Source organism: Chiloscyllium plagiosum, unplaced genomic scaffold, assembly GCF_037043375.1.
Source record: "Chiloscyllium plagiosum isolate Xiang-an unplaced genomic scaffold, Cpla_swu_hap1 HiC_scaffold_7, whole genome shotgun sequence".
Lineage (NCBI taxonomy): Eukaryota > Metazoa > Chordata > Chondrichthyes > Orectolobiformes > Hemiscylliidae > Chiloscyllium > Chiloscyllium plagiosum.
In genome coordinates, this window is record NW_028270145.1 from 111909561 (window position 1) to 111926586 (window position 17026).

Consider the following 17026-nt stretch of genomic DNA (forward strand, 5'->3'; position numbering starts at 1 on the left):
AGCAAGGCAGGCAGCATTAGGAGGGAGAGGGACACAGCAAGGCAGGCAGCATCAGGAGGGAGAGGAACACAGCAAGGCAGGCAGCATCAGGAGAGAGAGGGACACAACAAGGCAGGCAGCATCAGGAGGGAGAGGGACACAGCAAGGCAGGCAGTATCAGGAGGGAGAGGGACACAGCAAGGCAGGCAGCATCAGGAGGGAGAGGGACACAGCAAGGCAGGCAGCATCAGGAGGTGGAGAGGTCAACGTTTCAGGTCTAACCATTCTATGTCTCCTGCCTGTCTACTTCTGATACCAGGGATGGCAGGCTGGTCCTATGAAGACAGGCGTGTTCAACTGTTCTGTGGAAGGGTCACTCATCTCGAAACGTTAACAGATACTGCCAGACATGCCAGTAATTTCTGGGGTTTTTTTGTTTCTGTCCAACTGGGCCTGTATTCACAAGAGCTTAAAAGGATGAGGAAAGGTCTGACTGAAATGTATAAAATTCTAACAGGGCTGGACAGACTAGATGTGGGGAGGATGGTTTTCCCCTGACAGGGGAGTCTAGAACCAGGCGACACAGTCTCAGCGTACAGGTGATAGAATGGGGATGATGAAAGAATCCTTCACTCAGGGTGTAGCCAACCAGTGGAATTCCCTGTCACAGAAAGCTGTGGAGGCCAGGTCATGGAGTACATTGAAACAAGGATCGACACATTTTCAGATTTTACAGGCATCAAGAGGTATGGGGAGAAAGCGGGAATATAGTGTCCAGAAAAAGGAACAGCCATGACCATAGTGAATGACAGAACAGGCTTGAAGGGCCAAAAGGCCTACTCCTGCCCCTAGTTTCTAAGTCCTCTATGTCATTAGATGAGGTCTCTGGGATGGGATGTGGGCTCAACAGCAGCTGGTGGCAGTTAAATTTAATTAAGGAATCTGGAATTGAAAGCTGCTATCAGTGTCCGTGACCATGACAACTGTTGTTTGTTGTAAAAACTTATCAGGTTCGTCAATGCCTTTTCAGGAAAGGGATCTGCTGTCCCCACCTGGTCTGATTTCCATGTGACTCCAGACTCACAGCAATATGGTTACAGCGAGTTTTGAGAAGATTTGTAGCTCAGGTTGAGGTTTTGGATGTAGGTTTGCTCGCTGAGCTGGAAGGTTCATTTCCAGACGTTTCGTTACCTTACTGGGTAACATCTTCAGTGGTGACTGCAGATGCTGGAAACCAGATTCTGGATTAGTAGTGCTGGAAGAGCACAGCAGTTCAGGCAGCATCGAACATCTTCAGTGGGCCTCAGGTTTAGCAATGCTGAAAATTCCTGCTTTCTATTTATATGTTTGGGTTTCTTTGGGTTGATGATGTCATTTCCTGTGGTGAAGTCACTTCCTGTTCCTTTTCTCAGGGGGTGGTAGATGGGATCTAACTTGATGTGTTTGTTGATAGAGTTCCAGTTGGAATGCCGTGCTTCTAGGAATGAGGGGCTTCTGCCCGAAATGTCAATTTTCCTGCTCCTCGGATGCTGCCTGACCTGCTGTACTTTTCCAGCACCACACTCTCGACTCTGATCTCCAGCATCTGCAGTCCTCACTTGCTCCCCGTCAACTATTTATAATCCATCTTAATGACCTGGATGTGGGGATAAAGTGCACCGTCGCCAAATTTGCAGATCAGACTAAAGTAGGTGGGAAAGTAAGTGGTGATGGAGAAATAAGAAACGTACAAATAGACATAGATAGATTAGGTGAATGGGCCAAAATGTGGCAGATGAAGCTTATCGTGAAGAAGTGTGAGATTATCCAGTGTGGTCAGAGGAATAGGAAGCCAACTTATTATCTGAATGGAGAGAAGCTTCACATTCGGAATGCATCAGTGCAGTGGGATCTGGATGTCCTTGCGGATGTATCACTGCAAACTGGTCTGCAGGTACTGCAGGCAATAAGGAAGGCAAATGGAATTTTGGCATTCATTGCTAAAAGCACAGAATATAAAAGTGGGGAAGTGCTGCTACAAAGCATTAGTGAGATCACACTTGGGGTTTTGTGTACAATTTTGGTCCCCTTGAGAAGGGATATGATTAGATTAGATTCCCTACAGTGTGGAAACAGGCCCTTTGTCCCAACAAGTCCCAACACCGACCCTCTGAAGAGCAACCCACCCAGACCCATTCCCCTACATTCACCCCTGAATAAGACACCTAACACTAGGGCAATTTAGCATGGCCAATTCACCTGACCTGCACATCTTTGGACTGAGGGAGGAAACCCACGCAGACACGGGGAGAATGTGCAAACTCCACACAGACAGTTGCCCGAGGCGGGAATTGAACCTGGGTCCCTGGTGCTGTGAGGCAGCAGTGCTAACCATCGAGCCACCGTGCTGCCCCAAAGGATGTAGGTGCATTGGAGGCAGCTCAGAACAGGTTCACTCGATCGATTGCAGAGGTGAGGGGTTTGTCTTATGCAGAGAGATCGAGCAGTTTAGGCCAATACTCTCTGGAGTTTAGGAGAGGAAATCTAATTGAGGTCAATAAGATGCTAAAGTGGATTGACAGAGTAGATGTTGAGAGAAAACACTCTTAACGTGGAGCAATCTAGAATGGGAGGGCACCATTTTAGGATTTAAGCGGAGCTGAGGAGGAATTACTTCTCTCAAAGAATCGCGAATTTGTGGAACTCACTCCCCAAGAGTGTAGTAGATACTGGGGCATGGAGTAAATTTAAGGAGCATTTTTAATTAGTAACAGGTTGAAGGGTTATGGAGAGTGGAGTTGAGTCTGAGCTGAGGTCAGCCGTGATTGTGTTGAATGGCCTCCTCCTGCACCTAGGTCTTTTTTTCATCTGCCTCTTTATTAAGACATTAAATACAAAGCCTGATGAAGGCTGATGGACAATTTTTTTTTAAGATTACTTACAGTGTGGAAACAGGCCCTTCGGCCCAACAAGTCCACACCGACCCACCGAAGCGCAACGCACCCATTCCCCTACATTTACCCCTTACCTAACACTATGGGCAATTTAGCATGGCCAATTCACCTGACCTGCACATCTTTGGACTGTGGGAGGAAACCGGAGCACCCGGAGGAAACCCACGCAGACACGGGGAGAATGTGCAAACTCCACAGTCAGTCGCCTGAGGCGGGAATTGAACCCGGGTCTCTGGCGCTGTGAGGCAGCAGTGCTAACCACTGTGCCACCGTGCCACCCATTATTAGCCATTTTTGAATGATTGGCAACAAGCTCCTCCCACTCATTAATGTCGATGATGTCTTCCTTCAAGGAGGGTTTCAGACTGTCTTTGGGGTGTTTTCCTTGATCTCCCATGGAATGCATTACAGACTGAGAAATCACAAGATGGCAGGAGCTGCTTTTCAACCACCCGGATACAGTGACCTATCCTGATGCTGCAAGTGTTGCCTGAATGCTTCAAGAAGGATGCAGGTGTTTGATAATCCTCCATTGATTCTGGAAGGTGCTGTAGAGGCGTTGCTGGTGGCATGTTACAGCTGCCTGTATGTCACTGATTCACAATCCAGGTCTCACTGCAATGTGGCAGGGTGATGGAAATGACTGCCCTGTACACCAGGAACTGTGCGGGCTTGTGGAGATCATTGTTGTCAAACACCATGTTGTAGTTTGTAGACGGCTACGCTGGCAGTGTTAGATCTCCTTGTGAATGGTGGCCTTACCAGAGATTATTGCAAAGGTACAGAGCGTGCTCAACATATTCCAGAGTCTCACTTAGCTGGTGGAATGTTTGACTGGTACAGCTCTGGGTTGATACGAGGTCTGTTTTGACAACGTTTAAGTAGAGGCTCTCTCTCTTGTTTTGCAGGATTGTAGAGATTGGGTGTGGCTTGTATATCAGGAGCAGTGAGAATGTGAGGTGAGCTAAAGCTTGGTCAAAGAGGTAGCATCTGGAGAAGCCTCTTAAAAGGAGTAAAGGGAGGCAGACAGACAGAGAGCTTTGGAAAGGAATTCCCGAGTTTAGGAGCCAGGCACAGCAAGCAATGGTGGAGTGATGGGAATGGAGAAATGTGCAAATGGCCAGGAACACAGGGTGCTGCCTGTTGGACTTGCTCCAATCTCCATTCACTTGGCCACAAGTGGTTGCTGCGGGCCCATCCAACTGAGACATAGAGGGACCAGTGTGATTCAGAGTTTGACCTTCATTCGACCTTACCTTACAGCTGCTTTGCAACAGCAAAGGCTCGTATTGTGAATCTATGTAAGTTCTCCTGTCACTGCTCTGGCTGATGTCTCAGCTGAGGTGATTTAATTGTACAGACTACCAATCAAAACTCTTCTGTAATTCTGGTCCAACATTTCTACACTCAGACTGTGAGGAATAGAGAGTTGAGACAGATGGCCAGCCTGAAAAAATAGTTTTCTTTTACTCATTTATAGGACATGGATGTCACGGGCCAGGCCAGCATTTATTGCCCATCCCTAATTACCCAGAGGGCAGTTAAGAGTCAACCACATCGCTGTGGGTCTGGAGTCACATGTAGGCCAAACCCAGGTAAGGATGGCAGTTTCCTTCCCTAAAAGACATTAGTGAACATAGAACATGCCCATCTCTAACTGCCTTAGAAAAGTGAGATGCCTTCTTGAGCCACTACAGGTGGGAGGGAGATGGTGGTACACTGAACTAGTCAACCCAGAGGTGGAAAGGTGGGTTTGAGTTACAGGTAGATCAGCCATGATCTTACTGAATGACGGAACAGGCTCAAGGGGCCACACAGAATGACTACTCCTGCTCCTGATTGGTACATTCTTGTGAACTGGAACATTACTTTTTTTTTACAATGATAACTTGCATTTATAGAGTGCCTTCATCTCAAGCACTTTCAGGAGCATTTGTATCACAGTGAGAATAAGTAAGATTTTGCATCCAAGACCAACTTTGATTTCTAATGTTTATTCTTTTAAACGTGATCTATTTTAAAGAGACATGCAGGTGATTTCATAGTGAGAAAAAGTGATAAATTTCCTTCAGTCTGTACCTGAGTGTGTCTCTATATCTGAGAATCTTCCAGAGCAGTGTTGATAATTGTTCCTGAGATTGAAGTCAGAGTGCTGGAGACCATTCAGCCCATCTTGCTTGTATCAGAGATAGGATTTTCAGGTGGAGTTAATTACCAAAGCCCCATGCACTGCAGAAAATCTCTTGTCAACCCGTAACAGAGTGAAGAGTGAGTCATCGTTGTACTGGCAAGACACGAACTACCTTCAAACATCCTGCCTCACTTTATCTGGGTATGATGCCAGAGATGCAGCTGTATTTAGCTGAGCGAGATTAATGTGGTAATGTTAATTGCATTTGTCCATTGCGAGTCCTGAGAGAACTGGGAGAATGCCAGTGTTACGTCTGTCTGATGCTGCTCTCTGCTGACATGACTGGGAGTGCTGCAGGTGTGTACGAGAGTCCGAGTCTGTCAACATGTGTGGGAACAAGTTACCTACTATGGTGCATGAGTCTGTCCTGTAGCAGGCCGTGTAGAGACATCACCAGGCTAAGCTTTCTAAATACACAACTGGATAAGGTTGGAACAGGACTCCCAAAACTCCAAGTGCAAAAACGTTTAGGAATAGCAGGAAAATCACTGAGCTGAACACATCATTCGTTGCTGTGAAATATCAACTAGCAAGTTATTAATTGTTTTCAAATTTTGGTTGATTAAAGAAAGTTGCATACTTAAAGGTTACTGTCCTTCAGAGGGTTTCATGCGGTGGGGTGTGCGTTTGACCCACTGTGCTCGAGGTGTCCAGGCCAAAGACCCTGTGCACTGCCAGACAGCCCTCTGACCCTCCTGGAGCAACGAAGCCGCTGAGCTCAGTCAACCGTCATGTTGCTGATCACAGATGGGAAGAGGTCAAAGAAACCCTAGGATTAAACAGAGATGAAATGGACCATGCAGTAAAGGAAGGAGCCCTCCAACTCCCCACCGCCATCGTAAAGTGCTGAAGCGTTGAATATCGCTGAAGCTTTTCATCACAAACTCATCAGGGACAAACCCAAGAGTGTCCAATTCCAGACCGTTACAGCTTAAAAATACGGGGTAGACCATTTAGGACGGAGCTCAGGAGAAACTTCTTCACCCAGAGAGTGGTGGCTGCGTGGAATGCTCTGCCCCAGAGGGCAGTAGAGGCCCAGTCTCTGGATTCATTTAAGAAGGAGTTGGATAGAGCTCTCAAAGATAGTGGAATCAAGGGTTATGGAGATAAGGCAGGAACAGGATACTGATTAAGAATGATCAGCCATGATCATATTGAATGGCGGTGCAGGCTCGAAGGGCTGAATGGCCTACTCCTGCACCTATTGTCTATTGTCTAATTTATGTTACATGGGAAAAGAGTGTGGATTGGTTATCAAAGGTATTGCCATAGAGAAAGCAATGGGAAGTGAAGCCTTAGTAACCACCCCTCCCCCACCATGCTCCTGGGTAATTCAGGAAAGAACGGAGACTGAACATATTCTGTTTGTTTTTATTCATTCACGGGATGAGGGCGTCGCTGGCTAGGTCAGCATTTATTGCCCACCCCTAGTTGTCAAGATAAGAGTCAACCTCATTGTTGTGAGTCTGGAGTCACATGTAGGCTAGACCAGGTAAGGATGGCAGTTTCCTTCCCTGAAGGACATTAGTGAACCAGATGGGGGTTTTTCCAACCATTGACCATGGTTTCATGGTCATCAGTAAACTATTAATTTTTAAAATTGAATTCCAACTCCACCACCTGCCACGGTGGGATTCAAACCTGGGTACCCATGTCATTATTTGAATCTTTGGATTAACAGTTCAGAGATTATACCACTAGGCCATTGCCTCCCCTTGCTGAGAATGGCTATATTACCATATGGGTGTATACATAATGGTCAGCATGGACTGGGTGGATCGTAGGGTCTGTTTCCGTGCTGCTTGACTCTGCATTCAACTCTCGCGAAACCTTTTGAGATATTTTGCTCTTCCAGGTCAACTTGCCAATCATTCTTTCTGGCTCAGTATAAATTGACTGGGACCATTTGAATTTTGACATTCTTGGATTTGTCCTGATGAGTGTGAAGGCAAAAAGGTTCGATGATATGCCTCTCTTTTCAGCAAGATTCAAGTTTTGTACTAACACTGTCAACAGGGGTGGTACCAGGGGACTGGAGAGTGGCGAATGTTGTGCCCCTGTTCAAAAAAGGGAATAGGGATAACCCTGGGAATTACAGGCCAGTTAGTCTTACTTCGGTGGTAGGCAAAGTAATGGAAAGGGTACTGAGGGATAGGATTTATGAGTATCTGGAAAGACACTGCTTGATTAGGGACAGCCAGCACGGATTTGTGAAGGGTAGGTCTTGCCTTACAAATCTTATTGAATTCTTTGAGGAGGTGACCAAGCATGTGGATGAGGGTAGAGCAGTGGATGTAGTATACATGGATTTTAGTAAGGCATTTGATAAGGTTCCCCATGGTAGGCTTATGCGGAAAGTCAGGAGGCATGGGATAGAGGGAAGTTTGGCCAGTTGGATAAAAAGCTGGCTAACCGGTCGAAGTCAGAGAGTGGTGGTAGATGGTAAATATTCAGCCTGGAGCCCAGTTACAAGTGGAGTTCCGCAGGGATCAGTTCTGGGTCCACTGCTGTTTATAATTTTTATTAATGACTTGGAAGAGGAGTCGAAGGGTGGGTCAGTAAATTTGCAGATGATACGAAGATTAGTGGAGTTGTGGATAGTGAGGAGGGCTGTTGTCAGCTGCAAAGGGACTTAGATATGATGCAGAGCTAGGCTGAGGAGTGGCAGATGGAGTTCAACCCTGCCAAGTGTGAGGTTGTCCATTTTGGAAGGACAAATAAGAATGCGGAATACAGGGTTAACGGTAGGGTTCTTAGTAAGGTGGAGGAGCAGAGGGATCTTGGGGTCTATGTTCATAGATCTTTGAAAGTTGCCACTCAGGTGGATAAAGCTTGTAAGAAGGCCTATGGTGTATTAGCGTTCATTAGCAGAGGGATTGAATTCAAGAGTCGTGAGGTGATGTTGCAGCTGTACAGGACTTTGGTTAGGCCACATTTGGAGTACTGTGTGCAGTTCTGGTCACCTCACTTTAGGAAAGATGTGGAAGCTTTGGAGAGGGTGCAGAGAAGATTTACCAGGATGTTGCCTGGAATGGAGAATAGGTCATACGAGGATAGGTTGAGAGTGCTAGGCCTTTTCTCATTGGAACGGAGAAGGATGAGGGGTGACTTGATAGAGGTGTATAAGATGATCAGGGGGATAGAGTAGACAGTCAGAAACCTTTTCCCCGGGTACAACAGAGTGTTACAAGGGGACATAAATTTAAGGTGAAGGGTGGAAGGTATAGAGGAGATGTCAGGGGTAGGTTCTTTACCCAGAGAGTGGTGGGGGCATGGAATGCGCTGCCTGTGGGAGTGGCAGAGTCAGAATCATTGGTGACCTTTAAGCGGCAATTGGATAGGTACATGGATGGGTGCTTAAGCTAGGACAAATGTTCGGCACAACATCGTGGGCCGAAGGGCCTGTTCTGTGCTGTACTGTTCTATGTTCTATGTTCTAAAACAACCACAATCACGGGTTAGCGTAATAAGAACACAAATGATGACGTCTGTTGAATATAACCCTGTGACAATCTGCTAGGATGTGGAGGTGCTGGTGTTGGGCTGGGGTGGGCAAACTCAAAAGTCACATGACACCAGGGTATAGTCCAACAGGTTTATTTGAAATCAGTGCTCTGAAAGCTTGCAATTTCAATTGTACCTGGTGGACTATAACCTGGTGTCATGTGACTTCTGACAAACTGTTGAGTTAGAGTTAACTGTAGTTCAGTCACTCGGGTGAAGTGTTCTTGCGCTCAAGTCGCAATCCAGAGACAGAGGCACTCAATCCAGGTTTCTACTCCCAGTGTAACAATTATGCATTTCTTGAGATACTAAACCTCTATCGGCAAATCCCACGGTACAGCCTTGAGGTCCAGGCAAACTTCTCCCCACTCCCCTGGTTAATATTCCTCTTTCAACCAAAACCACTTAAATAAAGAATTAATCTGCAAATTGTCCCATTTGTGTGTTTGTTTGGGATCTTGCTGTGTGCAAATTCACTACCCTATCTCTTACATTACGACCGTGATTACAGTCTTATTGAAAAAAAATGACTTCTCTGGTTGCAAAGTGCTGTGGGTCATCCTTAGGAGGTGAAAGGTGCCATATAAATGCACGTCTTTCCTCCCCATTCTGGACTTGCCCCCACTGGGAGAAATCAAAGAATTTTCATGTCCAGTTGTGGCCCAAACTCCGAGGGTCAGGCAATGGGACACCACGTGATGAAGGAGCACTGCCACAGACAGTGGCCTCTTGCTGTGCCTTTGCTGCACTGATTTTCAGGGAGCGGGGTACAGCGTTAGGGCCACGTCCTGGAGCAAACGTTTCCTCAGACCCCCCTGAAGTCGGTGGTCCTCCGCTGCTTTTCCAGGAGGTGACCACCATGTGTGGACTCTGTTTCCAGGGGGCTGCGGTTTGCACTGTTTGGCGTTTGATAAATCAGTCAGACGCTTGGCTTTGTCCGATTAACTCAAGATAAACAATCTTTGTGAGACTGAGTGTCACTGCCACCGTCTGGTGGGTATCATGTATGCAGCTTCCACAGAACAACACAGACACACAGCACCATGGACACAACCAGCTCAGAGCTGGGCTGAGTTTAGATTAGATTAGATTCCCCTACAATGTGGAAACAGGCCCTTCGGCCCAACAAGTCCACACTGACCTCCGAAGAATAACCCACCCAGACCCATTTCCCTCTGACTAATGCACCTAACACTACGGGTAATTTCCCATGGCCAATTCACCTAACTTGCACATCTTTGGACTGTGGGAGGAAACCGGAGCACCCGGAGGAAACCCACGCAGACACGGGGAGAATGTACAAACTTCCACACAGACAGTCGCCCAAGGCTGGAATCGAACCTGGGACCTTGGTGCTGTGAGACAGCAGTGCTAACCACTGAGCATTCATGAGGAAGGGAAATTAAACATACTGATTCCCTACAACTCTCCATGAGCACTGCACACACAGAATCATTCCATGATACAAGTAGGCCATTCAGCCCATCATGTCTGCGCTGACTCGACATCTAAAAATCTAAATCTAATCTTTAAAAAGAACTGCTGTGGGTGTGGCAGCATAAACGTCCCTTCCATATGTCAGCTCTGATGAAGAATCATCTAGACTCCATGGATGCTGCCTGACCCGCTGTGATTTCCAGCATTACTTGTTCTCTGTATAGAATCATAGAATCCCTACAGTGTGGAAACAGACCCTTCGGCCCAACACTGACCCTCTGAAGAGTAACCCACTCAGACCCATTCCCCGAACCTATTACTCTACATTTTTGCCCCTAACTAATGCACCTCACCTACACATCCCTGAACTCTACAGGCAGTTTCCCATGGCCAATCCACCCCAACCTGCACATCTTTGGACTGTGGGAGGAAACCGGAGCACCCGGAGGGAACCCACGCAGACACAGGGAGAATGTGCAAACTCCACACAGTCAGTCGCCTGAGGCTGCCTTTCCCCTGCTCTCGTTCTATAAAACACTTCTCAAAACCTGCCTCGTTTACGATGTTTTTGGTCACCGGGTTCTACCCGGTTTGGTATCACATGTTCTCTGTTAACACTCTTGTGTAGACCCGCAGGGATATTTCAGCACATTTAAGATGCTATGCAAATGCAAGCTGTCACGATGTCAAAATGGAATTAAACTGGGGGGAGTGGGGGAGGGGCAGGGGTATTGGAGCCCTCACCATCAATGTCATCAGGAACATCAGCGCATCTTCACTGCATTTAGTTGCCTCAATTTCACAGAAACCTGGGTCTAAATTCTATGACGGTGTCCCCCTGTTTGGGGATTCTCTCTTGGACAAGGGTCTGCGTTTATCACCGTACCTGCCAACCACTGTGTCAGCCAACGAGATGGAGGGGAGGTTAGGTAGAACAGCAAGGCTCTCTGCAAAATGAGTCTACTTCCATAGAGGGCAGCACAGTGGCTCAGTGGTTAGCACTGCTGTCTCACAGTGCCAGGGACCCAGGTTTGATTCCTGCCTTGGGCAACTGTCTGTGTGGACTTTGCACATTCGCCCCGTGTCTGTGTGGACTTCCTCCGGATTCTCTGGTTTCCTCCCACAGTCCAAAGATGAACAGGTTAGGTGAATTGGCCATGCTAAACTGCCCATCGTGATCAGGGACGTGTAGGTTAGGTCAGGGATAAACGTAGAGTAATAAGGTAGGGGAATGGGTTTGGGTGGGTTACTCTTCAGAGGGTTGGTGTGGACTTGTTGGGCCAAATGGCCTGTTTCCACACTGTAGGGATTCTATGAAAAAGAGTCCCTCCAAACTACAGCAAGCCCAGTCTGCAGGTTTAAACTGGAGGCCACAACAGCAACGAAAGCCCACTGATAAAATCTGGCGTTATCTCTGGCAAAATGTAGCAAGTACAGATCCTTGACAGCATACAGAATGTGTAAGTAAAGCCAAGCCATTCACTGCTGCACAGTTACCAGGTGACACTGACACAGTGGGGACAACGTAACCAAACAGGTCCATACTGGCTGTGACTATAAACAGCACTATTTGTATATCACTGACACTACGAGTAGTTAACCTTCTCAGTGCTCACCAGGGAGCAGGGTGGCGCTTACCTTGAATAATGTGATGGTTTGCAATACACTCGATGTACAACACATCTCTCGGATAGAGTGCATGGCCAACTGTGGGGAACCCATGTCCAATACCTTCAGCCCAAGGCCAGAGGCGAGGATTGGTCCGATGGTAGTACCACAGGGACTGTCGTTCCTCACCATGACATCCTGAAAGGAATTTGATTTGGAAGTTGTTTAAACTTCATTGAGATTAAGGTCGAGTGATCTGTGCAGAAGCTAGGATTATTGAAACGCAGTGGTGATTTAATAGAATTGTTCAGGGTTAGAAGGGGTCAGCAGCTATAAAACAAAGACATATTTATTCATCCAGGAGATTACAGATTACATTACAGTGTGGAAACAGGCCCTTTGGCCCAACAAGTCCACACCGACCCGCCGAAGCGCAACCCACCCATACCCCTACATTTACCCCCTTACCTAACACTACGGGCAATTTAGCATGGCCAATTCACCTGACCTGCACATCTTTGGACTGTGGGAGGAAACCGGAGCACCCGGAGGAAACCCACGCAGACACGGGGAGAACGTGCAAACTCCACACAGTCAGTCGCCTGAGATGTAATTGTCATTGGACAGGTCACAGTATTTCACCTCAAATTACCCTTGAGAAAGTGGAATAGAAGAGTCAAAGTTTCGGGCATAAGCTCTTCATCAGGAATGTCCTGACGAAGGGCTCATGCCTGAAACATCGACTCTCCTGCTTCTTGGATGCCGCCTGACCGGCTGTGCTTTTCCAGTGCCACACTTTTCGACTCTGACTTTCCAGCATCTGCCGTCCTCACCTTCTCTCAAGGTGGTGGTGAGCCACTTTCTTGAACTGCTGCAGTCCGTGTTGGTGATGGTGAGGAATAGTTATGCCCATGGCATAGTTACCAAGGATTTTGACCGAGCGACTGTATAAGAACAGCATTATTGTTTCAAATAAGGACGGTACCCAGTTTGGATGGGATTTTTCAGATGACGGTGTGCCCCTGTCCTTGCTACCTCATACATTTAGATGATAGAGGCCTGAGATTTGGAAGGTAGTGTTGAAGGAGCCATAGGAAGTTACTGTAGTGCTTGCTTTAGATGTTACACACTATTACACTGTGTGTTACTGTCGGAGGGTTAAATGCTTGAAGTAGTGTAGGTGGTACTGATTAAGTAGCTTTTTGAGTGTTATCATCATTTAGGTAAGTGGAAAGTATTTCAGCACATGTCTGACTTGAGTCGTTTGGGTTCCAACTGATGGCAGTGCTGGACATGTCAGAGCTCAGAGTGAAACCTTGCTTGATAGATTTTTTTTGCAATTTATTTACCATGGCTGTCCATCACTCAACATACTGTCACAAGTCAAAAAGTGTGGTGCTGGAAAAGCACAGCCAGTCAGGCAGCATCCGAGGAGCAGGAGAATCGATGTTTCGGGCATAAGCTCTTCATCAGGAATGTGATGAAGGGCTTATGCCCGAGATGTCGACTCTCCTGCTCCTCGGATGCTGCCTGACCTGCTGTGCCTTTCCAGCACCACACTTTTTGACTCTGATCTCCAGTATCTGCAGTCTACACTTTCCCCTATATTATCACAAGGGCTGCTAATGTACTTTTAATAAAATGGTGTAAATTTATTATATAAAAGAAACAAAAACATAAGTCAAATTGGAAAGATCTTATCAAAAGTTGCAACCAGATAGATCCCTTTTACGAGCAACAGCCTTTACAGATAATCAACCCCAGTGAGGTATAACTCCTGCCTTTGCTCTAATTTCTTATGCAACTGGTGAGGTTGCAAATGTTTCCTTTCTTTGACATTTGACACCTTCACTGGATGTGGCGGCCCACTTGATGGGCAGACTGGCCTACTTCTAATCCTATATTTTATGTGATTATCTCCATCTCACTCTGTAATACATGATAGCCCTCAGGTTAAAAAAAAACAGATCTTTTTTCAGTTACTTTGAGGCTGCTAGAGGACACATCTCCTGATGAGTATCTTTTCTTCTGAACTGAACCTGTCTCTGGCCTCTCTTTCTCTGGTTTGTTAAAGTGCAACTTCAGAAACACTTCAGTGATGATCTCACCAGGTAGCTTGTCTCTTTAGATTAGATTAGATTAGATTACTTACCGTGTGGAAACAGACTCTTCGGCCCAACAAGTCCACACCGACCCGCCGAAGCGCAATCCACCCATACCCCTACATTTACTCCTTCACCTAACACTAGGGGCAATTTAGCCTGGCCAATTCACCTGACCTGCACATTTTTGGACTGTGGGAGGAAACCGGAGCACCCGGAGGAAACCCACGCAGACACGGGGAGAATGTGCAAACTCCACACAGTCAGTTGCCTGAGGCGGGAATTGAACCTGGGTCTCTGGCGCTGTGAGGCAACAGTACTAACCACTGTAGCTCAGATTTCTTAGAAATGACCCACAGCAAAAAAAAGAGCTTTTGAGCCTTCAAAAGGAAAAAAAAATGTCAACCTGATAGAACTGAAAGCCCATGATCCTCTACCCTGAGGCACAGGCACCCCCCCCCAACCCCGAAGAAAAAATTACAAAAGGCATCACAACACGGATTTAGAAGGCAAGCTACTTAAGACAGAACGCCTCGCCTCTGAACTGATTCTGTAGTTAAAGTATTGATGTGGTCAATTCCATGAAGTTTTTCGTTGATGGTCATGCTCAGGATGTTGATTGGTTCCACTTCCCTCAGTCAAAAAAAACACCCACTGTTTTCAATATGAACAGTTTAATTACTTCCCATCTCGCTCCAGCATCCCTAGTTTTATGGGGAATGAATTTCAAATTTCCACAACATCTTTCACTGTCTGTCAGACCTCAGCCAGGAAATTGGAGGGTAGGTGTGGGAAGAGTTGGGGAGCAGTCTTACCTGGAGTGGGACATCCACACGGTTAGCAATCTCTCGCACTATGGCGGCAGTGACAGCATTTGAGGCGTATCGCTGGTTACTGTTAAATTTAAGCACTGGCCCCTGGATGGCGATAAAAAGGAGCATCGTTAGTGCATCTCATGAAAGCAGCAAAGTGCAAGGGCTGACCAGTCCATTGGCCCCAGCACAGAGCACAACCTGCCACATTCCCGTTTTATAAATCTCTCCAGCCGTACAAGAGTCCATGGCCTGGTCTCATCAGTATCCCCAATCTTTAATCATTTCATTACTGACAACCATTCACTTAAGGGGGCTGGCCTTACTGATGTTTATAAAACCATGAGGGGCACGGGATAAAATGAATGAGAAGGCTCTTTTCCCTCGGGTGGAGGAGTTCAAAACGAGGAGGCATATTTTTAAGGTGAGGGGAGAAAGATTTAAAAATGACCTAAGAGGCGACTTTTTCATGCAGAGAGTGGTTGTATGTGGAATGAACTGCCAGAGGAAGTGGTCGACGCGGGTACTTTTATTAAAAGTCATTTCAATAAATTTACGAATTAGAAAGGTTTGGGCCAAGTGCTGGCCATTTTAGTTTGGTCAGCATGGACTGGTTGGACCCCCGAAGGGTCTGTTTCGGTGCTGTATGACTGAAAGGGCCCTAACCTCTGGAATTCCCTCCTTACAGCTCACCAGCTCTCTCTTCACCTTTAAGGTCCTCTTTCAAACCTCTCGCTTTTCGAAAACTTTTGTTTATCTTCCCCCCCGCAGTATCTCTGGAAGTGGCCAAGTCATATTTTATTGATATTGCTAAAACCATGTGACTAGGACTAGGGGACATAGCCTTATGTGGCCGGCCCCTTATTTGGAGACGGAGCTGAGCAGGCATTTCCACTCTTAGACTGGGTGGTAATTCTGAGAAATTCTCTGCACCAGAGAGCAGTCACTGAACAAGCCAAATACGGAAAACCAAAGATTTATAGATACTAATAACATCAAGGGAAATGGGGACAGCACAGATAAACATTCAGCATAATTGCACAGAATGGTGGAGCAGACTCAAAGGGCTGAACAGCCTCTTGTTGTTTCTAACATCCCAAATATCGCTGTGATGCATCTTTAGGAATTACTACGCTATAGATACCACATAAAAACATTCAACAGGCTAATTTCAGCAAGTACTGAACATGGGTTAGTGCTTAATGGAATGGAATTCTGTACGTGTGTTTGTGTAGTTTGTGGGGGGCATGGTGTGGGCTTGGTGTTGGGAGGGCTTAGTGTGGGGTGGGGCTGTGGTGTGTAGGTGTAGGCGTGACATGGGAGGGCTTGATGTGGGGGGTAGCTGTAGTGTGTGGATAGAGGCGTGGTGCAGAGGGGGATGGTGTGGGGGTGTTGTGGTGTGTGGGTGGAGGCGTGGCATGGGGGCTTGATGTGGGGTGGCTGGAGTCTGTAGGTGGAGGGGGTGTGGTGTGGGGGGTTGCAGTGTGTGGGTAGAGAGGTGGGGTGGGGGGGGTTGTAGTGTGGGGGGGGGTTGTAGTGTGGGGGGGGGGTTGTAGTGTGGGGAGGGGCGCGTGGTGGGGGTTATGATGTGAAGAGGTCGTGGTATGGGGGTGGAGACATGGCATGGGGGGACTTGGTATTTGGGACCTTGCTGGGGAGGGTAGTGGTATGTGGCTGCAGGTGTGGATTGCGGGGGGCTTGGTGTGGCGTGGCCGTCAGTGGGGCATGGTGTGGGTCGTGTGGTGTGGGTGGGGTGTGGTGCAGGCGGGGCGTGGGGGTGTGCGCCCTATGAACTTTCAGTACAGCTCTGAAGTTCAACATAATAAATATGGAATTTTATTCATCTTCATGTCAATGCAGGTATTTAAAAGTCCAATGGCTTCACCCAGCTTGTAGTGTGAGAAATGGGACTTAGGTCCATTTTGTCTGATCAATGTTAAAGATCCCATGACACCACTCAGTGAAGTATGTTTTCTCAAGGTGTCTCATCCAATACTGCTTCTGTAACAGTGGTGTAGCAGTTATTGGACAAATAATCCAGAGACCATGAGTACAAATCCCACAACAGCATGGACGGGTGGGACCAAAGTGCCTGTTTCTGTGCTGTATATCTCTATGACAGCTGCTGGTTCATTTCTTTCAGCTTTTAAAACATCTGCAAAAACAAGGAGAGAAGTCCAAGCCCCAAGGACATTGCGTCTGGTTCCAGGAGCTCTGAGTAGGACATTGAGGTGATCATTGTTTGGGTAATCTAGAATTGTGAGAATGCCACCTTAAATCCTCTGACTGTATTTCAGGCTCTGGATCCAACCTCAAAAGACAACTGAGCAAACACCAAACTAGTGTCACTCAGATTGACTGTGGAGTTGTCAAATTGTAGTCAGAGATTCATAGATGGAAATGTGTTGCTGGAAAAGCACAGCAGGTCAGGCAGCATCTAGGGAACAGGAGAATCGACGT

At 47.0% G+C, this 17026-nt stretch overlaps 1 protein-coding gene across 5 annotated transcripts in view; it reads right to left on the reverse strand.

Moving 5' to 3' along the window:
* Positions 1-4562: 4562 nt before the first annotated feature.
* dnpep (aspartyl aminopeptidase) overlaps positions 4563-17026 on the reverse strand; it is a 109004-nt gene continuing 96540 nt past the window's right edge. For all 5 annotated transcript variants that reach the window (XM_087989360.1, XM_087989358.1, XM_087989359.1 and 2 more), the window contains exons 13-15: positions 14570-14671; positions 11683-11850; positions 4563-5872 (exon numbers count right to left, since the gene is read on the reverse strand). In XM_087989360.1, the coding sequence (XP_087845486.1) occupies positions 5822-5872; positions 11683-11850; positions 14570-14671 (321 nt within the window). In that variant the 3' untranslated portion in view covers positions 4563-5821. The remainder of the gene's footprint in view (positions 5873-11682; positions 11851-14569; positions 14672-17026) is intronic.